Below are 26047 nucleotides of genomic sequence, written 5' to 3'. Positions count from 1 at the left end.
GGGGGGGGACATTTGATATTGTGTCCCCCAAAAGTGGGGGGGGGGGACATGTCCCCCTGGCCCCCCCCCCCCCCCGGAATTGACGCCCGCGAGACACTGTTGAGGGAGAGAAAAATCATATTTTGTCTCAATTTTCTGTCTTGTTTGTCTATTTTTCAACGATTCAATTCAATGCATTTCTTATTTTTTTGAGATCATGTCCAGCCGGAGTACTGTTTCTGTGCAAAAGTGAGGCAAATGTTCTGTTTGGACTGCGACTCAGTGCAGCCTATCGCCAACTTTTTCTCCGTGTTGACACAAGACACTGTTGAGGGAGATAACAAACATATTTTGTCTCAATCTTTTGTCTTGTTTGTATATTTTTCATGACTAATCATCGGGTCACAATTCAATTCAATGCATCACTTAATTTTTGAGATAGCGTGTCCACCTGGACTATAGTTTCCGTGCCGTAAGGCAAATGTTCTGTTTGGTCGGACTGCGAATGAAGCCTGTCGCGATCGCCAAGTTTGTTTTTCTCCAAGTTTGTTTATTTTTTCTCCGCGTTGACACAAGACACTGTTGAGGGAGCGAAAAAAACATATTTTGTCTCAATCTTCTGTCTTGTTTGTCTATTTTGTTCATGAGTAATCATCGTGCTACAATTCATTTCAATGCATTGCTTATTTTTTGAGATTTTTTGTGTCCACCTGCACTATCGTTTCTGTGCAAAAAGTGCAAATGTTCTGTTTGGACTGCGACTGCTGCCTATCGCAAGTTTTTACCGTGTTGACACAAAACACTATTGATGGAGAGAAAAACAATAGTTTGTCTCAGTATCAGTTCTGTCTTGTTTGTCTATTTTTCATGATCAATCATCGGGCCAGAATTCAATTCAATGCCTCAATTAATTTTTGAATGAGGGTGGCCCCGGCCACGAGGACTATCATTTCTTTGCAAAAAGTCGGAAATTCCGCCGCTCCATTACTTCCAGTATTGTAACTGTGAATATTCACTCTTTTGTATCTCGAGTGGGGAGAGAGAAAAAAATGTGAAGCGTAAAAAACTGAAGCAAAATTAGTGATTTCAATAAACAAGCGTGTCTGTTTGTTGGTGTTTTTTTTTACAATTTTGTCTTGATAATCGATCATACATTTTTCGGGCAAGCGAGGGCGCTGTGTAGGTTTTACGATCATCCCCGAAGTGCCGATGATGTGTGCTGAACAACATCATGTACATAAATAACTAGACCGACGATTGTGCGTGCGTGTACGTACGTGTATGTAGCGATATCGTACGTGCATTGTAGAGAATATCGTGCACTGTCAATCATTTCAATAGTTTTACTTCCCAGATACATGTCATGCATGTAGTAACATGAATGTCAACAGAAGACCACAACCGTGAAATTGGCGATTTCCTCACATTCTCAAAATGGCGGTGGCCAGCGAATTGGAGTGGATCCCGGAGACATTGTACAACTCGGCCATCACTGCCGTCGTGTCGACTTATTCTCGGCACCGCCCGGAGCTCCGATCGCTGCCGGAAAACATCCAGTTCGATGTTTACTACAAGGTGAGAAATAAACAATTTCACAATCTGTCGATCGATTGATGAATGTAGGCAAACGTGCTGATATTGGCAAATCCATATATTATGGTTGACTGCTGTACTAATTGATCGGTCATTCATGTCATTTTTGTAATATTTTGGCCTTTCTTTCTAGCAACATTTGTCATTTTTAAAGAGTAAAATTTCTTTCTGAAATTTATTTTTCTTTCAGAAAAGATTTCTTTCTGACTTAGAATAGTTGGTTACCTTTCATTTACCAAATGCCTTTGGCAATTTAGAGTCTATGGTTTTACTTTGATTTGTTTTAGGGCCAATAATTTAACATGACTGTTTGACGTGTTATAATTTATATTGATGTGTGTAATGTTTGAGTTAACGTTATTTACTGAATGACTCCATTTATAATTTTAGTACATGTATCATCAGACCCTTTAAAACTACACCATCCTATTTCTACGCACTTGCTTTAATTTGCGTTGGCAACGTGCGCGATGCAAAGCGTTACCTGCGCAGATTATGAAGGATTGAGGATGATCATATTAATAAATACGCAGTAGGCCCCAGCTGTCAGATGGCAGTTGACCACCTGGTTCCCAGACCTGACAGTAGTCCACATCAGGATCTTCGGCTCTTGGAACCACCGAATCAGACTATCAACCGAATGGGTCTTGGGCTTATTACCCTTTTAACAAATTCTACCAAGCCATGAATCACCAAGTAAGACCCCCCAAAAAAATGAATTATGCTTCAATTCGATTAAAAACAGAAAAGCAAAAAAACTTATTATTAAAAGAACAAAAAGGGAAATAAAAACATTTCACAGTGCGGATTCTATCCCAGATGTAACACCCAAACTATGGCTTCGTCCCAACTGAAGTTATAGTTAGGATGATCCCAACTACAGTTAGGATCGCTGTACTATACTTAAAAATTCCCCAACTATTGTTAGGCCTGTTCCAACAACAGTTGGGACCATTGCCATAGTTGGGGCGTAATACTGATAGTTTCAAGAGATGAATGACTGAACTGTCTTCCAAACAGAGACCTTATCTCCAGCTTGTGCTGTTGTTTTCTATCACATCCGCAGCTATACAAACAGGGTCGACTTTGTCAGTTAGGCATGGAATTCTGTGAGCTGGATGTCTTTGCGAAAGTCCTGCGTGCCAACGACAAAAGGTAGTAATATACAGTGCTGTTCACATTTGTAAGTCCAACTCTGGACAGCAACTTGATAAAAGACTGGCTGATCTTTGGAGTAAATTTTTATACTACACAAGTATGGGTTCATTGCACAATTACAAATCCCTTTGTTTATTCATACCCGTAATATTTACACACACAATACTACACACTTTCCCAACCATTGGGAAATCCCAACCTCTTGTTGAGCAAGTCTTAACTATAGTTGGAAGAGTCACAACCTCTAGTTAGGAAAGTCCTAACTATAGTTGAGAGAGTTCCAACCTCTAGTTTGAAAAGTCCCAACTATAGTGGGGAGAGTCCTAGCCTCTAGTTTGAAAAGTCCTAACTATAGTGGGGAGAGTCCCAGCCTCTAGTTTGAAAAGTCCTAACTATAGTTGGAAGAGTCCCAGCCTCTGGTTAGGAAAGTCCTCACTATAGTTAGGAGAGTCCCAACATTAAGTTGGGAAAGTCCTAACTATGTTAAAAGTCCTTACTTTAGTTGTGGACAGTTCTAGCTATAGTTGGGATGCTGCTTAATGTTTACTGTGGTATTGAATCACAATTCACCAACTACCCAGATTAAACCTAAGCTGCATTGCATCACGGATCATATTTGTAAATAATTTGACAAAAGTTTTATGATACTTTCCCTCTAATTTGTGTTGATGGTCTTGTTTTGTAGACATCTACTGCACCATTGCCTGCAAGCCTTGATGGACCATGGTGTTAAGGTGGCATCGGTGCTTGCTGATTCCTACGCCACCCAGGCTGCATTGCTGCGCGTCGAGCAAACCAGCAGCATGGAGAAGGCTATACAACTGGCATTTTCACTGGGTAAGGAGCTCACTTAATACATGGAATATACACTCACGTATTTAGAGGAGAAAATGAATTGAGTTATCCTCTGTATTCCTTACCAGAAGATCTACAAGTATGAATACATTGTGTTGGTGTACCTATTCTAATTTCCCTCCACCACTGTGTTTCTCCTAGGTGGGTTCTTGTCGGAGGCTGGGTGGTACTACGAAGCGGAGAAAGTCATTGACGCTTGCCTGAGGCTGTGCATGCTGCATGAGGATGAAGCCCATCAATGCATGGCGTACGAGTGCTGTACAATGTAAGTTGTATATCTGTAATATAAAAACAGTGATGGATTTACACGGATGCCTTCAATCCAAACTTTCACCACGCCTTAAAGACATGTTTCAATTACCCCAAAATGTACCTACCAATTTAATGAGAAAAATCCTTGCTCAAAGTGAAGATAGAACTGGTACCACCGTACCAAACACCCTGTGAAATTATTCCGCCCGAAATGGTATCATTCGGGGAAAAAACCAATCATTGAAGGTGGTTTGAGAAAGTATGCCTGCAGGCACAGTTTTTTATGTGCATTAGCAATAGAATCCAGATGTGAAACCTGAAAAACTGTGCATACATTTTCTCTGATTTAAAAAAAAGAAGTTTAGTATCCACTAAGCTGAAACTTCAGTAATTCAGTTGTTATGCACCCTTCTTAGGATTTTGAACAAAATTGTAGCTTCTAAAAAGAAATTCACAAAAGGTAGATATTCCCACGTACCTTCAAGTTTTGGTTTACCTGTATGCTCAACACTTCTAATCATGAGATTTTTTTGGCAGAGCCACTGATTTTTATTTTGTTTTAATAATATTTGAAGGTTGGCAGATTTTCCTAAAACTCTGCATCTTGTTCAGACATGTACAGTAAGCACATAGGCTGAAGGAAAGTACATATAGAGGCCAGCACCTATTCCGTCACATGGGTCTTGATGCTGCTTGAAGGTTCAGGCAATGTGTAATAGGGTTCTTTTACTTGTAAATGTCGAAGGATTTCACACAAAATCTACGGTATTATAAATTCCTTTGTTATTGAAATTGATATTGAAATGTCCATGTGTATATGTAGGTTGATCCATGTGCGGAATGCTAACTGCCGGTACGCTCAGGCGGAGGACTCCTACAACAAAGCCATGAGCATTATGAATAACCTACAAGAGAAGAAGCGACAGATTAACCTGGCTGCACTCCACGGTGAAATGTGTGCTCTGCTGTTTGCTAAAAGCCAATATGATGAGGTATGGTTGGAGGGTTTTCATAAAGACAAGAAAAACTTGAGTAATGTAACTTACCTTGTTGTGTAAACTACAAATTGGAGCAACAGTTCGAACGGTTTAACTTAATTAAAGTCATATTTCTCCGGTAAGAGGACATTTCTTGACAACCTTTTTCAAACCATTGTTAATAAGACAATGGGATGAGTTTGTTCCAGAGGAGCTGGCTTTTTTGATCAATAAATTTTCAAAAATAGAGTAATCATAGCTTTCTGATGTGAAGTTTGTCTGCTGAACTGGTATTATGTACACACAAAAGGATTCCCATATGATATTTCAAAATTAAAATTGCATCGTCTGGAAGGAAACAATCATTGATGGTGATTTTAAAAAGAGTGCCTATGGGCAGAAATAGCAAATGATCCTATGTACATGTAAACATCCTGATATGAGCCTAGTGTACTTCCAGTTAAAGCTATAGTCCATCATTTGCAGCCATCCGAAAAGTAACTGGCGTAATTATTGTTGAAAAACAAACTTAGTTGAAAGATAGTAAGGGAACTAAACTCCCTGTGAAATTATTATTTCTGGGAAGATGTCATTTTGAAGTAATCAACGAAAGAAGGCATTTCCAATGGTAATTCTTAAGAAGCACGGTAGGAAAATTTAAATTAGTAGTTCGTTTTGTTATTCAGCGCAGCGCGCAAGTGTTGGAACGACGCACACGCGCGCGCGGTTGTTATAATTCGTCGGATCAGTGCGCGACGTCGTGTATAGCTTCAATTCAAAACATGATTCAGTAACTTTTGATTTGAAATTGAGATCTTAGAATGCTGTTTTTCTCGGAATGTACAGCTGAAGCTTAGCTGAAACCTTATCAGGTTAGTTGCTTAGTATCCTTTATTAGATTTTGAACTCTTTTGTTGCTTCAAACGAACAAAATGCACAAATTACAAATGATGGACTATAGCTTTAAAGTATAAGTACAGAAGTCTGGTGTAAGCAGGTTTGAATCTTACATATCAATTTCACAAAAATTAAGAATATGTACTTTGTTTTTGGTAACAGGCTTATAACCACTGTGTCCTGGCACTCAAGAGCATCAACAACAACATACCAGTCCGCTGCATCGTTCACATTCTGCGGCAGGCTGCCAAGGCCTGCGTCGTCAAGCGAGAATTCAAGAAGGCTGAGCTGCTCATCAAACATGCCATCTTTCTGGTCAGGTAAGAGGAATCAAATACTTGTGTTTGACAGGCCCGGTTCATATGACACGCAAACTTCAGTGCGAAGCAAATTTGTCCGGGTAAATGCATGTGTCACAATGGAACTTCAGTATTCATGGAAGTTGCTTTTGCTTTCGTGTGAACTTTCAGCGGGCCGATAGAGAGGAAAAAAAAGGGAACATACACATCATACATTGTAAACATCATGATTGCCCAGGCCCAAGTTTCATGTTGTCCACCGGGCTAGCTGTCCAATAAATGTCAAGCGTTCTTGACAAGTTGCTACAGTAAAAATTATATGCATGGTGATTTGGGAAAGAATAAATCTACATGTGTGTATGTGTAATCATTTGAATGAATGCAAATTTCCTTTTCTTGCTTCCAGGGAACATTTTGGAACGAGACATCCCAAATATTCCGACATCCTTCTGGACTTTGGCTTCTATCTGCTGAACATTGACTCCATCAGTCAGTCAACAGTTGTTTATCAGGTACTTTTACTTATCAAAAAAAGTACTTCTTTCCAAGATTCCTTTGATACTGCAGCTAACTGCCCACAGCAATTTGAATAACTCCTCTTTGAGCTGGCAAGTTAAAACAATTCTGAGCTTACGATAACTGCTCTGTGCTTATAGCATTTAGCACAGAAAGTCTGTGCTATGCCTGTAAGCACAGAATCCTTGGTTAAGGAACCTACACACACGCACATCAGAGTGCATGGCATGAAACGTCATGCCGTCCAACTTGTTTGAATTGGAATATTTGAGGTCAATCCAGTCAGTAAGCAGTTGGCAGCAGTTTTATTCATTAAAACGTGACCTTATACATTGTTATTGTTTGCTTTCTGCCCCGACAGCAAGCCCTAGACATCAGGCTCTCAGCGTTTGGGGGTCGCAACCTCCATGTCGCCATTGCGCACGAGGACCTGGCATACGCGTCTTACGTCCACCAGTATAGCTCAGGCAAATTTGATGACGCTCGGTAAGGATATCTTGGTTTTTTTTTATCACCGGCGTACATTTTTTGAAATGAACCAGTTAGAAACCCAACGTCATTAACCAATGAGATTCCTGCTTTTAAGCAAGAAAATGACACTGTTTTGCATTGTGACATAAGAAGACATGCGATTGGCTGTTATTATAAACGTTGTATCATTTACACATAGTAAACAATTTCGAAGTATTTACTTCATTCATTTTGTTTTATATTTTGATAATGCAGAGAGCATGCGGAAAAAGCTATCTCCATTATCACCCAGATCCTACCAGAGAATCATCTATTATTAGCATCGTCTAGAAGGGTCAAAGGTCAGTATGAAAGGTCATGACGTGACCTTTACAATCATATGCTGGTTAATTTCAGAGTAGTTCTTACCTCGATGTATGGAAGGCACTTCATCTCCAATTACAGACATGTAACATTATAAACTCCACCCATTATTACTCCACATGCCAGTGCATGAATAAACCTAATAGTTCAGTTATTTGGACCCTCTTAAGGACCAAAAAAGCTGTTGTGTTGCTGACCCAGAAATCTCTGGTCAGGCCATGAGACCATGCGGCAGCCGATATCAGCACACATTCGGTCCTCTACCCTCACAGGTACCCATTTATACTCCTTGGTGGAGAGAGGCAAGTGTCTTGCCCAAGGGCACAAACACCATGTTCCTGGCAGGGTTTGAACCCACGCATCCTCATACACGAGTCAAACACTGTAACCACTGGACCATGTCATACGTACCAGAGAATAGAACCCCAAGATAGGTCCTACATAGACTTATATGCAACAGTAGCGACCATAAGTTAGGTTTCTGGTGGTACCACACCAAAACCTTAATGGCAGACGACTTCACTTCGCATCAGAAGGTAGTCAAATTGACCAACATCTGGGACCAGTAATTCCACACTACTTTCTCTCATTTGTATTCAATCGTGTTCCCGCAGCCCTGATCCTTGAGGAGATTGCCATCGATTCCCATGACAAGGACACAGAAGGCAAGCTGCTCCAGGAGGCCCATGACCTGCACCTCTCATCTCTCAACCTGGCCAAGACGGCCTTCGGAGAGTTCAACGTCCAGACCGCTAAGCATTACGGCAACTTAGGCAGGCTGTACCAGTCCATGCACAGATACAAGGTATCACATTTCTCAGATCTTTTTTTTCTATCCTAAGTACTAGGCGCTCACTTTCACTAAGCACTGTCGTATGTCGTCACTTGCGTTGCAATGCTTGGCATATCACAACTTGCAGGACATATTGTTAGTTATTACAAAAAGCTTGTTGAGTTGAACTCATTGCAAAATATTCCACAATGGTGTAAAACATATGGTTTGACAAACATAAAGAAGTGTCTCCTCTGAGGCAGTTTCATGGATACAGTTTGAAGTACAAACCCAGCATTTGCCCTTGAACCTGAACGGTTGACAAATTTCCCCCTTTGGCTTAACAGGAGGCGGAGGAGATGCACAAGAAAGCCATCACCATCAAGGAGAGGCTTCTAGGCGAGGAGGACTACGAAGTGGCGTTGTCTGTCGGTCATCTAGCGTCGCTGTATAACTATGACATGAAGCAATACTCTGAGGCTGAGGCCCTGTACCTGAGGTCTATTGACATAGGTATGCATACGGTCGCTCATAAGGTTGTGAGTTTTCTGCTGCAGCTTGGGATCAGCGCAGTCTGGTCTCTGCCCTCACGGACATCGTTTTATACTCATGGGTGGAGAGAAGCAATTGTAGTGAAGTATCTTGCCCAAGAACACAAACACCATGTCCCCGTCAGGGTTGAATACAAATACCATTGCACAGGAGTTAGACAACGTAAACGTGACCAGTGGACCAAGATCCACCACTTGCTTGTGTCCCTCTGCAAGACGTGATCTTAATTGCTTTGCTTTACTCGGAACTCCATGGATACAACGCAGAGATGGAGTTAGACTCCATTGTCTAAGAGAATGCGACCACATGGCCAGGTGTACATTATCTGAAAGAGTAGCTTGTAGTTCAGAAAGTTTTGCAGAAGAGGGTAAATATGCTTGTTTTTAATGAAATTAACTGTTTATCACCCACAGGGAAGAAGCTGTTCGGTCCCGGCTACAGCGGTCTGGAGTACGACTACCGTGGCCTGATCCGCCTCTACATCAACACTGGCGAGTTTGAGAAGATGAACGACTACCACGAGGTACTGAACCGATGGAAGCTGCTGCGGGAGGGCTCGCCGAGTCCCGTCAATATCGTAGACTACCTGGCCAACTACAAGAGTGATCTGACCACGGAGCAGGTCATTCAGAAGTTCTTTAAGCAGGACTGAGGTCATCAGTTTCTGTTTTATGTCCAGACTTGTGATTGGAACCAATCTTAGGAACTATCTGGCCATTCTTCAGAACTGAAGCCATCTGATCTGTGTTTGTCCGGACTTGGGGTTGGAACCAGTATAAGGAACATTGTAGAACACCTGATCACAGAAAAGGTCATTCAGAAGTTCTTTGAGCGGACAGAAGCTGTTGACTCCTTGTCAATGTCTAAGAGCGGGACTGGAACCAATCTTCGAAACTATGTAAAATTAGGAGGCCCTTGTGGAGTTCTTGAAGCAGAATTGAAGCCATCTACATTTGTGAATGTCCAGGAGCAGGACTGGAACCAATCTGGGGAACTTTGTTGAAGATCAGATCACAAAAAAAAAGGTTATTAAAAGATCTTCCCTGAGAACTAAAGCTGTCGATGGATGTCAGTGACCAGGTGTGTGGCTGAAACCCATCTCAGGAGTGTCCGATCACAGAACTGGTGATTCTGAAGTTCTTTGTGATGTGCACCTGCTCTGTTTACAGGAGATAATGAGGGTTTGAACCCACTATATTTAATCATCATTAACCTTCAACTTTTTGTAACACTTGTGGTTTGCAGCAGCAAGGATTCAAACCAGCCATACCTCTTAAATACGTCGGGAACTTCCTGTAGGACTGTTCACATCATTGGCACATGACCCGCAGTTGGGAGAGCAATTCTAAATACAGAGAAATGCTGTTCCATCTGGGAAGTATTCCAGGTGGGAAACTGCATTCCATTTTCAAGACTAGTGCATTTACGGGTAGTACTGGAACCGGGTACCCTATTGAAGTAAAACACGGGTACCCGGGTACCCGTCAAAGAAACCCAACCCAAAATTCAAATCCTGGAAGTTGTCTGAAGGTTCTGAAGCTTTGTAGTGTAAACTGTAAGCTTCGCGAGCGTCATCTGTCACACGTTAAAATGCACATAAACGAGAAATCTGTTTTGGTTTTCCGTGTAGCCTGGTTTCCATTTTGAAAATTCCCAACAAAAAGGCATTTCAAAACCTTTCCTTTTCATATTCTGAGAAGTTACTTAGTAATTTGTAAAGTTGGTTACAGGTACCCGATGCCATAATCTGGAACTGGTTTCTGACATCAGCCGTCGGGCACTTGGGTACCCAGTTCCAATTCACAGCCCTATTCAAGACACTCTCTTACGTTCCATAAAATGACTAGCTGTAATTATGAATGAAAGATGATTGAATTAAAAGTTCAATTTTTTTTAATGTTTAAGTGGTACATATATGCGTACCAGAGAAAGTATATATTCATTATTTTGGCCAGATTTTCAGATGCTAAGCTTGACATGTTAGGCTTGGGTCTCTTCTTTATCTGATATATTTATTGCACCCCTAAACCCCTGTATTCCCTATCCGGTTCGTTAGTGTGACGTCAGTTCAGTCTAAACCACGCACACTAGCAATTAAGTAGCATTGGAACCATTGAAACCGGAAGTTAACGCAACTTCAGTGTTTAGCCAATGGCGCCAGTAATCATTGGTGCGCGCGCGTGCATGACGTTTTTACTAACGAACCGGATACCGCTCTTAACATCACCAGTATTGTGTTAACTAATCCAGTGAACAAAATAAGCCATTTTTAGGTGGCACCACGTCTGCTCGCATGCTGGAGAACAGCTGCTTCTTAAAGACGAGGGGCGCGCGCATTTTGGTAACCCTATTGGTCGTAGGAGCCCTGAGTGCACGCGTATTACCGGAGCGCAACTAGTGCGAGCCTAGTACCACATCAGAAAATGGCGGTTGCCGGATTAATCTATACATTGTTCATATTTTTTTTATGGATTCATCTAAGAATAAAACAAATGTAATTCAATAGGGTAAATAACAACCAAAAATAAAGTTTGAAATGTTGGTCCATAAAAGCCACTAGTTACTAGTCTTATGTAGAAATGTGTACATAACCTTCAAAATATTTAACTCAATTATGCATCAGTGGAAGGTCCAGAAATATAACTTGTTATATACCAGTTGAAAAATAGTTGGTGTTTTCGCTGCCAAAGTATGTAAGTTGCTGTTTGTTTGCACCTCACAAAAAACTGTTTGAAAAAGTTACCAGAAAAGAGTCACAAAAATCTGAAACGGCAACATTTTCTCACTTGAAATGAGTGGAATTTGTTTCTGCAGATATTGTCAAGGTTTACGTCTTACTTCTGACCAACCCAGCCAATTTTCTGACACTTTGTTTAAAGAAAACCCATCTAGGTTTGTACTACTTGTAATTGGCAGATATAATATACCTAAACTTGAAAACTCCCGTTAAAATTCCTTAACCATCCATCAGATATAGCCAATTTTTGGGAGAAAACTTATTATGAATATGTAATGTCTGATACAATTTTCACATGCCCTACCTCCCTATCTGCGAGTTTTTTTTTTTTTTGATTTAAAGTTTAGTTACACAAAAAAAAGGTTAAAGTGTAGCTTTTGAACCCCACCCCTCAGTATCCATTGTATTAATTATTTACTTTAATTTTAAAACTTAAGCTTTAAAATGTTAATGGCTTATGGCTAGCAACTTTTTTTGTTTAATTTCCTATGACTTTCAGGAAAGAAAACATCAATGTAAATAAAGCCAAACAAAAATAAAGATATGTCATAATACGTAGATGCAGTTTGGTGCAATATTTATGTAAAGCTTTATCAACCACTGTACATTACAATAAAAGCTGTACGGATAAAATAGCATTGAAAGCATTTAATCCTAATAAAGGTCTATTCAGAAAGAAGACATTGAGTTTTGTTTTTGTCCCTTTTCTTTTTCCAATCAGTTACAGGGAATTACATGCATGACCTAATTGGAACATTGGATGCTCCAACTTAAGTTGGGACCGTCTGGAGCACTTACGTTGGGATGGTCTCATCTTAAGTTGGGACGATCCCAACTTAAATTGGGATGATCCCATCTTAAGTTGGGACAGTTCCATCTTAAGTTGGGACAGTTCCATCTTAAGTTGGGACAGTTCCCATCTTAAGTTGGGACAGTTCCATCTTAAGTTGGGACGATCTCATCTTAAGTTGGGACGATCTCATCTTAAGTTGGGACAGTTCCATCTTAAGTTGGGATGATCTCATATTAAGTTGGGACGGTTTCATCTTTAGTAGGGACGATCTCATCTTAAGTTGGGATGGTCCCATTTTAAGTTCGGACAGTTCCATCTTAAGTTGGGACGGTCTCATTTTAAGTTGGGACGGTCCCATCTTAAAAACCGGTTCATACTTCATGCGAATGGAAATGCAATGGGTATTTGATATGATGAAAAACTGCAGGAATGCGGATTCGGTTACCACATCCCCCATAGACTTATGTGCATTCATCTGCTTTGTTTATCTCTCATAAAGAATTCGCTCTTGTCACACTCTGCCATTGGGCATGCAGAGCCTCGATCTGGCAACTTTACACAATAAAAATAGCCAGTTCAGTGATCTGAACCCCAACACGGGAATCACTGAACCGGCTATATTCATTGTGTAAAGTTGCCAGATCGAGGCGCTGCATGCCCATGGCGGAAGTGTGAAAAGAGCGAATTGTAGACTCTTGTTGTGCGCAGGCGCAGTTGAAATAGCAAAAAGGCTACTTACTAGAGTGCTATATACATATTGCTGTTGACTAATCCGGTGTTATATGAATTTTGGACTCCTATGAAATCGGGTCTCTTACCTTATTAGGACTCCGATCTGTCACTGTCCTAACTGTCTTCACTGAGGCATACGCAATACAATCAACGAGTCTGTATTTCACAAGAGTCCAAATTTCACACTACACCAGGCTCAGAGATGGTGTTCACTCACGATGGCCCCCATTAATGGTAGAAGCACTGTGCCAACTATTGTACAAAAAACACTTCACAGTACTTCCACCATTACTGCAGGCCACTGTTTAATAGTGAGCAACACATGTGGCTAATGGTCAACTAGTGGTTGGGTCGTGACGTGCCTAGCACATGCGCATTGAAGTTGAAGTGCAAACAACTCTAGTCGACCTACTGTCATGTCAACGACCGTGAGAAAATGGCGGTCGCACATCTGCTAAAGAATGTTTCAACACTTGATGTTTCTGTTTATTCACACCAATAATATTGATTGTGTAGTTAGGGACATCTTACATTTTCACCATTACTGTTGTACAATGGTGACAAAATCTTAAACCAACATGGAAAAACTATGCAATGAAAATTAAAGTTTGCACTCACAGTTTTGGTTTTTCCGCCATTTTGTGTTGATAGTTGGTCCCCTCTGCACTATGCCATGAAAAATTGGTATTGATAACCAGCCATAAATCGTGGCACGACCAACCGTGGTAGGCTGGTCCTGAATAGTCGACTAGACTTGTCCAACCATCATCGACTAGCGTGCATTCAATCAGAGTTAGTTGAACCATGGTTAACTATGGTCCCTGATCCAACTTGCCCTGTGTTCAGATCGGTCATCTGCATTATTTCATCAACAGTCAAATTTATACAAACCAGATATGCTAATTGTTATTAGGTTAGGGGGCTTTACTCAAACACTCCAGTTAGTAGATATGATTCCATGGGGAGGTTATAATTAGCTCATTGATGTTTAGTCCCTAGCTCTTGATATTGTGTACTTAACACAACTTACATGATTGACAAGCAATCTGAATATGATTTTCAAGAATTCAAGTTGAAGATGAGGTAAAAATATTACAACAGGAAGTTATACTTTCATAATATATCAAATTTTCCCTGAAAACTATGTACAAAATATATTCACAAACCTTTAACAACAATTGCAATAAAAAGTGAATAATTCCCTTTGTGCGTAAATTCTTTTGAAAAAAATTCCATTATTTGAAAAATTCATCTCAACAATCACATTTCTTCGGAGTCACATTTTATCAAAACTTTTAGTTTGAAAATACTGCATGGTAAACTGCGAATCAAAAAAAAATTAGCAATATATACAGTGCAACTACGTTCCATGAATATTAAAAGATATTTTTTACTCTGCAAATATAACCATTTACACTTTGCCCTTCACATTTTGTTAACAAGATTATGATAGATTTTAGCATGAAAAACAGCAGAGATGTACAAGGAAACTGCAAGCTTAGGGCTTTATAGCTCAGTTGGTGGCACACTGGTGCACAGTTCCAGTGGTCAAAAATTCACATCCCACGCCAGTCTGTCTTTACTTTAAAGCTGCAATAACCATGCTCATGATATTCAATATATTCCATTTTTGTCTCCCAATAATGTTTGTTTTATGTGTATGTTATATTAAAGGGAATGTACAACATTTGCTTTTGCTGTAATTTTCAGAAATAAATGGATTTGGAGGAATAGTATGTTAAAGCAAATATTGTTACACTGACTTGTTTCACGTTTTGGGTTCATAGATGCTGGAAAAAAAATCATGTTCTTGTAATCTGATTCCCTGACCCCACTTAAGATGAAACAAATCAATTTATAGACTTTGGGAATTATAAGGTCAGAGAATCATGCTAGCTGGCTTGTACCCCTTCACAGGTGTGTAATCAATTGCAAAGAAAATGCGGAATAACTAAATATGAACAATTCGGAGCAGTTTTTGAAGGGAAAAAACTCCAGTTTTCTCCAACGCTGGTTGGACAACCAGCGTTGGAAATTGATACCAAAATACCACTTACTTAAAGTTGCCAGCACACCAGGAGCCATGATTGTACAGAACGTTTTATAGACTGTCCTTCCCTAACAGTCGTGTAAAGAATGTTGTAGTAATTTGATCATTTTGTTTTTAGATGATTGCAAATGTTGTATCTTCCCTTTAAGACAGAAAAAGCTTTGTTCTATTTTGGATGTTGCCAACCCTCTGAAAATACACTTTCATTTTGGGTTACTTTGACGCCAATTATGCACAAAAGATTGCCAGGCCCAAAAATAATTCCAAATTTGTTAGAAGTAAAAATACCTTGACTAAAGGTGGGTTGATTTCTTTTTTCAATGTCTCATTCAAAAGTGAATAACTTTTGTATTGCTAGAAAATAAGCAATTTGAAAACAAAAAAACACAGTTTTTTTGCAACAATATGCAACACTTGTCAAAATGACACTCCTGCCCAGTGTAGCAAGATCTATCAAGTTAAACATTCTCAAGGCCAAACTGCCTCAGAGTCTATGGTCACCAACTACAGCAGGATACAACTGTGGCATTGTTTGATTGGACTTGCTCTTATTCAGGGATGTAGTTGAGTCCATCACAAGTCCATTCCCAGTCCAGTCACAAGAAACAGTGGATGAGCAATAACGAAGGAATGCCTTTGTCCAAGCTCATTTGAATAGCCTGCAATTTGAACTGGGACAGGGGGACTTGTGATGGACTCGCTGTGGAGTGCCCTGGCCTCGTGGTCTGGAGCACTGAATTCGTGGTCTGCGGGTAATTCCGCAGGTTGTTGGTTCAAGTCCAGCCTGGGGTCATGGTGCGTGTGCCCTTGGGCAAGGCACTTTGTCACTCATTGCTTCTCCCCACCCAGGGGTAAATTGGGTGCCTGTGAGGGCAGAGATGGTTGTTGTGGTTGATATTAGCTGCTTTGTTTGTAATGCTTTTATTGGCCCAAAATGCGTCGACATTTTATAAATCGTAACAGCGAAGAAAATAGACATAATTAATCATTTGTTGATAAAGTGTTGGAAGCAAAATTGGGGTTGGGGGGGTTGGGGGGCAAGGAAACAACTAAAGCCCCCCCCCCCCCCAATGAGCAGGGTAATAATGATGTAGCGCTTTGAATACCAATACTGGTGGATAGGTGCACTTTTTTAAATACCCATTATTATTATTATTATTATCCCTGCTCCCGTTGTCTCAGAATTGGCCATTTATGCACAGGTGTCGATGACTCAATGAAGCAAGGTCCAACAGACTTTTACACCTGATGCACTGAGAGTTGCGCTAAGCAGAGTAAGGGTAAATCCTCAGTTTGATGGAGCACGGCACAGTTACTCCGGGTAGAGTTCTGCAGCTTTCTGCGTCGTCACTGCCACGTCGTCCGGGTACTGACAGGCCAATTCTGCATTCGGCAGGTAACATTTCTGTGTGAACTCTTGGAAGTATCGGCCCACCTCAGGATGCGATATGGTGATAGGGGCATCGATGAAGTCCAGATTTTCTGCCCAAAAAAGGATTGATAAACAAGCTACAGACCAAATGCATTCCAGGTACCTCGGAGGGTGTTCTTTGCTAATTTAACTTAGTTACAGTGAATGCACAAAAAGATTACACATATCTATTCCAGCGATAAAAAATGATAGCTCTATACCAAAAATTAACAAATAAAACAAGTAATCCTACCTCTTCCATGTCAACTGTATCATTTTGATTGAGGTAAAACATCTTGCTTAAGGACTTAAGCACCATGAAACAATAATGCATCAAATTAAACTTTCTGAAAATATTTGCAAATTACCTGTCTTAATCAATATACCTTTTTTTTCTTCTTCTTTTTTTAAATGCATATTTGTCTGAACAAGACTAAATGCCAATCCAGCTACAGGGCTACAAGCGAAATAAAAAAAGAGTAAATACTCAAGAAAACTGAAGGTAGGAATTAACATTCCTCTAGAAACAGGACAGATTGCAAAGTTGGAGGGAAACAAGCACCGGCGAAGGAATACCAAAGAGATGCAGCACGTGGGAAAAAAGCTGCTAGAATATCCTTTTGTTCTACATCTAGGTACTGCAACAGTTTATGGATGAAAACAGGCAGAAAGGCAACTTTCTCTCTCAAACACTCTGATTGGAGGAACCAGGTTGGATAGACTAGTGCAGCATTGACCATGAAAATATCTGCCCCCCCAAAAAAAACCCAGAGCATGGCAACAGACCTAGCTGCAAATAATTTGATGACGTCAGGATTTACCAAGGTGTGATAGAACACTCTACATCTTAGCCCCACCTACACTTATCTGTAGTCGCATACGAGGTCGTGCGCTAGAAATCCAGCGCAAAATTAAGAAAAACATAAGCTTTCACTGACGATTGAACGTTTACGGCGTATGGACGATTAATGACGATCGGCAGCATATCCTCGCTATGCACGCAGTGCATTACAAATACAGCGTTAACAGCGACCTAATGCGGCCACTATTTTATGTTAATCAGCTGGACCCGATCGAACGTCTTGGTTCAATCGTCAGCGAAAGCTTATGTTTTTCTTAATTTTGCACTGGATTTCTAGCGCACGACCTTGTATGCAACTACAGATAAGTGTAGGTGGGGTTCAGATGTGGAGTGTTTAATCACACCTTGGTAAATCCTGACGTCATCAAATTTTTTGCAGCTATTCGCCTTTTGCGGACGTTTTATAAACCAAATTTTGTGTGCATTGGTGGCTGCTGTGTGTAATGTGAGACATCGACGCTCACTGAAACAATTTCCTTTGAGGTTCATGAGCACATACCCTGAGCAGCATAGCGACTGGAGGAGTCCTCCACCATCACATTATAGAAGGGTTGCTTCTCCTGGTTGGGCAGTCGATGCACGCCCATCTGATGCTGCCACTGTCTGGACAGCTTGCAGACTGGATCCCAGCCGTAGATCACACAGGAATAGTTATATCTATGGGATAAAAGTCATCAAACAAAATACATGTATGTACATGTGCTGGAATCGAACCTGGAACCAAAACCTGGCTAGTCAGGTGTTCTATTCAACTTTTGCGATTCATGTGTGAATTGTTTGACTGACAACGCCACTGTCACACACATGAAAATCAAAAAGACTACGTGCTGGAATAGAATTACAGTACATATAAATAATAAGTAGTGTATTTAGGAGGCACATGTCTTAACCAGTTAACGCCGGAGGCCGTGTAAACACGGTCTAGCAATGTATATTCGCAGGGGCGGGTGACAGGTTTAAATCGTCAAGCTTTCCCGAGCTTCCGGCGATAGACAATACAAATGGTCACGTTGGTCACCCAGAACAAGGGACCAGGAAAATGAATTTAATAACAAAAAAGATACATTCCATTCAGAAATGTTTTCAAAGAATAATATTTATTATTACCTTCTGTGCTTCATCACCATGCCGACTGCATAAGCAACTTCTTCATTGTCCTCTCGTCGCTTCGGTGCTGGCATTGTTGGCTCCTGTACATAGTAACACAGGTACCAATTTTATGCCCGGGAAGAAACAACTACACAAACATGACTGCCCAAAATTTGTGAGGCGTTCTCGCAAAATGAGACAGAACTGGGCAGAGGTCGAATTGAGGGTTTGCAGGTATTAGGAAAGAGAATAAAATTCTCCTTACAAACTGTTTGTGGCACTTCAATCGGACATTCCGTTGACAAATTATGGCTGTTTAAAAGTTCGCATTTATCAACATGTCGAAAAGTAAAATACTGAGAAAAGGGACATTGAACTTTTGAGTTTTGTAGTCGTGAAAATGAAAGATGCCAATGGTTTTCCTTTCACTTTCATTCTACGATTTTTATACTATATTCCACTTTACTGTACTTTTACTTTATTCCACGATTCTGTTACGTATGTGCAGAGACATATCAAAGATTATAATGGAGGGTAAACGTTATAAATGGGGTAAACGTTTTTCTTGACTGGAGATTTCATTGGTTACCATTATTCTTAAGTTCCGATAGGAAGGGTTCACAAGTACAAGAAGCAGCCAGTAGGCAGAGTTTGCACCAGTAAAAGGGTCACAGATAAATGCAAGAAAAACAACGCTGCTGGAGTATCTCTTTTGGGGGCAGGGGTAAGAATGCTTTTTGTGTCATCAGTTTCAAAAAAATAACTTGATCCCACAAAAATAGTTGGAATTTTTTTTTTATCTTTAAAATATTGATTTAGAATTGGCCACTCACTGAATTTCCTACCCAGATTTGAAAGTCATGGTATATTTTTTGTTTTTTTGGGGGGTGGGGTGTTTTTTTTGGGGGGGGGGGGGATATAAACTCACAGCATCTTCTTCTCCATCCTTCTGAATGGCCTCATCTATCATTTCCCTGAAGATGGCCACGCCCATGATCTCCATGTCATTCTGTGGCCTCACTGCTGGTAACATTGCTAGGGACTGTGCAAAGATACAATAAGACAAAACTGCCAAAACCATTTCACTGCATCATTTGTTTTTGCTTAAACCCCCTTCAGTTTCAACATTGTCAGTTCCATATATCTCTCAGATAGTCAGACCCAAGATCTAACACACTATTGAGTGTGTATCCAGTGGAGTGGAGTGCTGTGGCCTTGTGGTTAAGAGCATTGGATTCGTGGTCTGCAGCTAAAAGCTGCAGGTTGTGGGTTGGAGTCCAGCCTGGGGTTATGGTGCGTGTGCCCTTGGGCAAGGCACTTTGTCACTCATTGCTTCTCTCCACCCAGGAGTAAATGGGTACCTGTGAGGGCAGAGATGGTTATTGTGATTGAAGTAGCTTCCTTGCGCCCAACAGGGGCAGCATCGAGCTGTATGGGCTCCGTGCGCCAACGGAGAGGGCGCCCTTTTACTTAGCAACGACGTCCTATGGGCGGGACACATTCATTTTGCTGGTTGACGCCCGCACCGTTCCTTGTGTGTGACGCACGTACACCAGGGGATTTGTACTATGTACACACAGTGGCTACGCTTCGCTGCAAAATATAGGCAAGATGGCGTCTTTCGGTCACCCCTAACTGAATTTTCTTTGCCTGTGAGGGGGTACTTGTGAACGGAGCGGATACTCCCCACAGAGCTGAGATGGTATTTGGAATATTTCATGGGCCCAATGACCAGCCCGTAATAATGATGTACACCAAGAGCACCAGTCCTGGTGGATACTTGCACTTTATACATACCCATTATTCTTCTGATTATTATTAACCAAATTCTGAGTAAAAGACTAGGTACCTCAGTGTAATTAATATGGCGTTCCACATAGCACTTGACACAGCCCATGACTGTGTCAAAGTCTTCTGGACTCAAAACAGCTTGTAGTTCTAATCCGTCAAAATCACTGAAATCAAAATGACAAGAAAAGCAAATCAATACTTTGATTTCTAATAACGTTGGAATATTTTACAAACATGACGCACTTTACAAAACCAATTGTGAGTTTTTTGTTTTTGTTTTTGTATCTATGTATAATTGAATTTCTTTTCTGTTAAATAAAGAATGTCAGAACAATCAAAGAAAAAATGTAACTTGAACAGATGCAAAATATGGGGACAAAAGTCCAAATGATTATGAAATGAAAACAACAATGAAATTAAAAATGAAAATTGATATCATAAAATTGATACCATAAAATGAGAAAAGGCAAATAGGGTCATTTGCTTTTCATGCATTTTGTTCGTTTCCAATATCTCCACTCAAAATCCAAAGAAGAAAGTTCCAACCTAACCTGTTGAAGTTTCAGGTCAGTGGATACTTTTCGAAAACCAGTGAAGAACCATGCACAATGTGTTGATCGCAAAACACGATTACGTCCATTGCCCTCTTCATTTCCAAAAATCAGCCAATGGACTAATCGCTGGAAATCACCTACATTTCTTGATTCTTCTAAATGACAGCAAGCCAGACGGAATCATTTAATGGGGTGTTTAGTACCAGTACAATTTTTAATCCAAGTAAGTTTTTTTGATAATAATTCGGTAGGTCACTTGTGGGATAAATGCAAATGATCCTATATGCCTTTGACCAGTTCACGTCGGATGACGGGTATACATGCAAAGGTTTTGCGGTATTCGGAACGGATTACGGATAAACACGCAACAAGCGAGGCCAGAAATATCTGTCAGCGACCTGCTTGCAGCGAGCGAGGCCGGAAATATCAGGGTGTTCTACCCGCAGATGAAAGCAATCCTGCGGCTGGGTCCTCTTGGCGTGCTCACAGTAGGTGACTGCATCACGGATAACGTTCTCCAGGAAAACCTTGAGGACTCCGCGGGTTTCTTCGTAGATGAGACCGGAGATACGCTTGACTCCTCCATGGCAGGCCAGCCGACGAATGGCTGGTGTAATGGTTTTCCCTGGATGTTATCAGAGAGAACCTTGCGATGATGCTTGCCACGGCCAGACATGTTTGTATCTTCTCAGTCAGTTGTAGATGATATCAGGGTGTTCTACCTGCAGATGACGGCCTGAACTCGTCTGGCGGTTCGTGAAAACAATCCTGCGCCTGGGTCCGGGCAATGTCACAATAATCTCGGCGCAAAGTGGTTAAGAACCCCCTCTCCCCCTTCTCTATTCTCATCCCCTTACCTGGTTCTGCCGTGTGAAATGCCATGCCGCAGGTGCATGATGTTTGCCGTCATTCTTCGGAACACATCCCTAGGAGGGCAGGCATTTAAGTACTCCGGCCGGAAACCTAAAAGGTCCAGGCGGGCATTCCCCATCAGGATTTCCGCCGAGGTCATCACATGACCTTTCTTGAAGACGTCGACGAACAGGTTGGTGTCCAACTCTTTGAAACCACTGTAAAGAAACACAATTTTTTTGTTCTTTATACAGAGTGAGTAAAAAAACCCGAAACCCAAATGTCGGGACTATTGTTTTATTGAAGTACTGCATGTAGCACTTTCAAAATCTAGGATATGAAAGCCCAACTCATAAGCTTTCTTATTAATAGTACAAGAATCATTCAAATCACTCATGAACTTTTCAAGTTACAGAATTTTAAACACAACCACGGTTTTAAGGTTCTGTCCACGGATCACAAAAAAAGGTGTGCGTTCTTTCAGCAAAACAAAAACAATTCACACACATCCCTATGTGATTTCTTTTCGTTTCGCTGACAGAACATTGAATTCAGCGTGAGCTCTTCAGTACTGAATTAAATACACAACCTTGGTTTAGTTTTTGATGTTTTTAGAGTAAACACATTGATGAACTTTGGCTTGCAAAAATGAAGTATCTAGACCTACACATTCAACATCTTAGCTTGATTTATTAATCTATTTTTTTTAACAAAACTTAGTTCAGGGTCTACACAAGAGTAAGAAGTGTCGTACTCTGAGGAATAATTCCAGCGGAGCAGGAAGTGACCGGGGAAGTTGACAGGCCGAAGCACTAGGCCGAGTCTCCTGACCACCGCTTCATACAGGATGCACAGCGTGATGGGTATGCCTAGCTTTCTTGTCAGGACCTGCAAGAACCGACAGACATCGTGAAAATGGGGTGAAGGATGCCAGAGTAATAGCCATGGTTCAACTGAGGAATCAGGGCTCGATCAGTTTTTATCTTTCTTTAAAGCCTTTTCGCCTTGGACCTTACCAGAGACATGAAGGAGTTGCTCTCGTTGTAGTAATCTTCACTGTTGCCTTGGAAGTTCATCTCCTTAATCAAGACCTCATTGACTGCATCCAGGACGTCTTGGCACTGATTGGGTGTCATCTCAACCACTCCTGAATCGTCCAAGAACAAACACAAATATGACAGAGAATTCAGCTCGTACCATTCCATAAAGTAGTGTGTGGCAGCAAGGGTCTATGATATGCAAGCAGATTCGGTGATTGATTATGCAAAACAAGACTGCGTCTTAACCTCGAGATTCTGACCATTCAGGGGGCGCCTTCTACCGGGTTTTCCGTAACTTGTTGTTGTATTACAAAATCATGGCAGTCACATTGACCAATCAATAGCTTAGTACACATTTCCGATCGCATGACATCACAATTTCTAAAGCTGACTGCGATTGGCTGGCGCGGTGGGTTGCATGCTGAGATATATCAGACGTTGGTTATGGAGAGGGCTCCTTTGGTCAGTGGGCGGTACTCAGACTATACATAAAGTGTCACGGCTCTCAATCAGATTCACAGTTTGGTGACAACTACTCACCCATGGACACAAAATGGCACCAGTGCACAGTACAATGACAAGATAAACTCTGCATGAATCACTGCAAACAGCATCCGTTTTAGCATTTTTTTGCAGAAGTTGAGACAGTGGTTGCCACAACTATTGGAGAATCCAATCAAGTGAACCACAGTTTGACTAACCTTCACCGAACTCAAGCCAGGTGAGGTTGGTTGGTCTGGTCTAGTCCAAACAATTTGGGACCTGATTTCATTTCGTACAATCCAGAGTTACAAATCTTACCATGCATTGAACACATTTCGTTGACAGCTTTACAAAACATTGAATGGTGTTAATTAAACATAGATTTTCTACCAAGTAGTGGTCAACTGTCTGGACTGATACCTTCAACGTTGCCATGGCAACACGGGTGATCCGTTTTCAGCTTCCTCCTGGCTCTTTCCGCAATCTCTTTCACTTCCTTTCTGACGCTCTCCTCAGGAGATGGACTGAAGGGATTGTACCACCTCTCAAATAAAATGGCACCTACAATCAACAAAAGACACACCAAACGTGGAAAAATCTTAAGCTTGGAGGTTAATGGATGATTTAACAGGATTGAGGAAGGTCAAGCCAAGTCATCATTCATACTTTATGTAGGCTTACTGTACCCGGAAGTAAAAAAAGATCTGCCGCTAAGGTTGCTGGACTCACAACTGCAAAGATACACGACATAGGCAGGGACACCCTTTGCCTTGCGCTCACCTTCCAGGAGCTTCTGTTGCTCAATGGGGAGCCCAAAGTAGGCTTGCCACTCTTGTCTGAGCTGCATGTGGCGGACGTAGCGCAGAGCCTTCTGAGCGTAGTACCTCAGGGTCAAGTCCTTGTGGCTGATGATTCAAACAAGTAGAGGTTTAAGTTGCATTTCCCGTGCTATTTTTGAGTTTCATCCTGGAAAACAGATTGCTTCTTTCTAATTTACTATTTTTCTGGCAGAACCAAAGTTATGCACTTATGATTGACACATCAACCAAAAAAATCGGCTCATGTTTACTTACTGGATTATAAATTTACAATTTTGAATTATTGACTGCAAGACAATAATTCCGTTCTCATGGGGTAGGCTGGTTCCCGTCCCACAATCAGTATTGATAATGTATGGACTGGGAGCCAGGCTACTCACAAAGGCGATCTGTTGGGAAGAGTTCTGTATCTGGCCACCACTTATTCAACATCAACAAGCGCTCCTAGGCGAGCGGATGAGACTGGTGTGTTTAATCATGATGATTTCTCTCCCCTCCAGATTCAATTCCCATGGATGTTCATTAAGTAACTGATTTATAAGAGGCCACAAAAGGAAAGGGAAGGGGTGAGAGTCGAGGAGGGAAAGAAGAGAAAATAACAATATAAGATGAAAGTTTTCAGGCTTCAAAATTTATTGAACAAAAGTGGTGGCCGGATACGGAACTCTTTCCGACATGTTTCTGCCCTAAACAAAAAAGATTTTTTTTTCAGAAGGTTGCAGACATCAAAAAAAGAAAGAAAGGGGCAGGTTTTTTTGGTTGGAATGAAACACACAAGTTTCATGGAGCATTCTCCCTCAGCTTTGCCTCTGGAAACCAGAACACCTCCACGGATCACCTGAGGAGGCTACATGTGCATGTAGTCTTACCACACCCCTCGACATAGTCAATATTTGTAAACTAGCCCCTCTTTCTTTAGACGGTGCCTGGTGGGTACAAAAAAAAATTGAACTGACTAAATATGCTCACTGTTTTTCATCATTCACAATGGCCATCAGGACCTCATCGGTCAGCGCCCGGCACAGCTCGTTGCGGAGGTACAGCTCCTTCAATGGCTTGAAGTGAGAGTACGTCACCTCCTCCTTGTGGAAGCATTTTGCCGAGAGGCAAGCCACGAGGTCCCTTGCAGTCTCTGGTAGATTGTGGAGCTGCCTGCAGTGGTCTAGCCAGGCGGAGGTAGGCTTTGTGGTTTCACTGAAATGTCGCAGACATGGCCACCTGCATAAAATGGAGTGACACTGACAGTTATCTATTTACTGTTAACAAAACGAAAAATACACAACACAGGACGCACTCAAATTAAAACTATGCATACACCCTCAGACTCTGAAAATTACAGCACAGAATATTTGATGAAAATTGTGCTATTGCAGAAAAACATGCAACACAAAATCAGGCCAACTTTGCTGACTCTTGAGAAAACAAAATTCTCCAAAATTTTCATGAGGCAAAGACAAAGTCCTCGGTGTTTCAGCAGCCAAGTTAGAAATCTCAATTCAATTTTTAAAGGAGACTTTAATCTTTCACCCTAATACGAAGTCACAACGACAATGTTGGCGCAGAACCTGACTAAGATATGTCACAGTAAAAATTTTAAGTCCCCAAAAAACAGTCAAAAAATGTTCAGTGCCTATCCAGCAAAATATTGTTCATCAGTGTTCATGATTGTTTGTTTCATACTGACCATCATTGAGATAATCAGGATGCAACATTCTACCCAATAATTCATTCAAACAATTGATATTGACATTCTACTTAACAGAGCTACGTGACATTAAATGCTCAAAACTAATCTTGCTCAACAACATACCAAAAACCACTAACACTACAGCATACAAAGTGTAACTAGTAACAGTCAACAGTACACAACACTCAGAATGAATACAGAAAAGTAAGTGGTTACACAATCGGAACCCACCGAGTAAGAAGCTTAACTTTCCACAGCTCATTGTCGCTGGTGATTGAATGACAACTCTTACAAGTTGCCCCAAAGTTAACAACATCTCTAAAGGAGAGATCGGGCTGAGTTAACACCAAAGTTATGATTTCGGTGGGTATAAAAACAAAGAAGTTGACGCCGCCTGTATCGGCATTGGTGTTGTCTGCAGGGTCTGCCATGGCTCACATTGATGAAAGTGCGCCCTCAAGTGT

General features: G+C 41.1%; 2 protein-coding genes across 2 annotated transcripts; one reads left to right on the top strand and one right to left on the bottom strand.

Annotated features, from left to right (window-relative positions):
• Window positions 1-1413: 1413 nt before the first annotated feature.
• On the top strand, window positions 1414-12105 carry LOC119742456 (amyloid protein-binding protein 2-like). Its single transcript, XM_038218389.1, has 12 exons — window positions 1414-1554; window positions 2639-2727; window positions 3416-3567; window positions 3727-3850; window positions 4661-4829; window positions 5874-6031; window positions 6417-6522; window positions 6888-7012; window positions 7253-7338; window positions 7975-8165; window positions 8480-8645; window positions 9098-12105. Exons 1-12 carry the CDS (start codon window positions 1414-1416, stop codon window positions 9334-9336), a joined length of 1746 nt encoding a protein of 581 aa, XP_038074317.1. The 3' UTR covers window positions 9337-12105.
• A 3973-nt stretch (window positions 12106-16078) lies between these two features.
• LOC119742455 (F-box only protein 21-like) lies at window positions 16079-26033 on the bottom strand. The gene is made up of 12 exons (XM_038218388.1): window positions 25815-26033; window positions 24866-25114; window positions 23859-23983; window positions 23499-23639; window positions 22572-22702; window positions 22310-22443; window positions 21561-21773; window positions 20208-20313; window positions 19287-19400; window positions 18377-18459; window positions 17769-17926; window positions 16079-16478 (listed from the first exon to the last, which is right to left on the bottom strand). Exons 1-12 carry the CDS (start codon window positions 26012-26014, stop codon window positions 16309-16311), a joined length of 1824 nt encoding a protein of 607 aa, XP_038074316.1. The 5' UTR covers window positions 26015-26033; the 3' UTR covers window positions 16079-16308.
• Window positions 26034-26047: the final 14 nt, after the last annotated feature.

Source organism: Patiria miniata, unplaced genomic scaffold (genome assembly GCF_015706575.1).
Source record: "Patiria miniata isolate m_02_andy unplaced genomic scaffold, ASM1570657v1 HiC_scaffold_6, whole genome shotgun sequence".
NCBI lineage: Eukaryota > Metazoa > Echinodermata > Asteroidea > Valvatida > Asterinidae > Patiria > Patiria miniata.
This window is presented reverse-complemented; position numbering and strand designations above follow the sequence as displayed.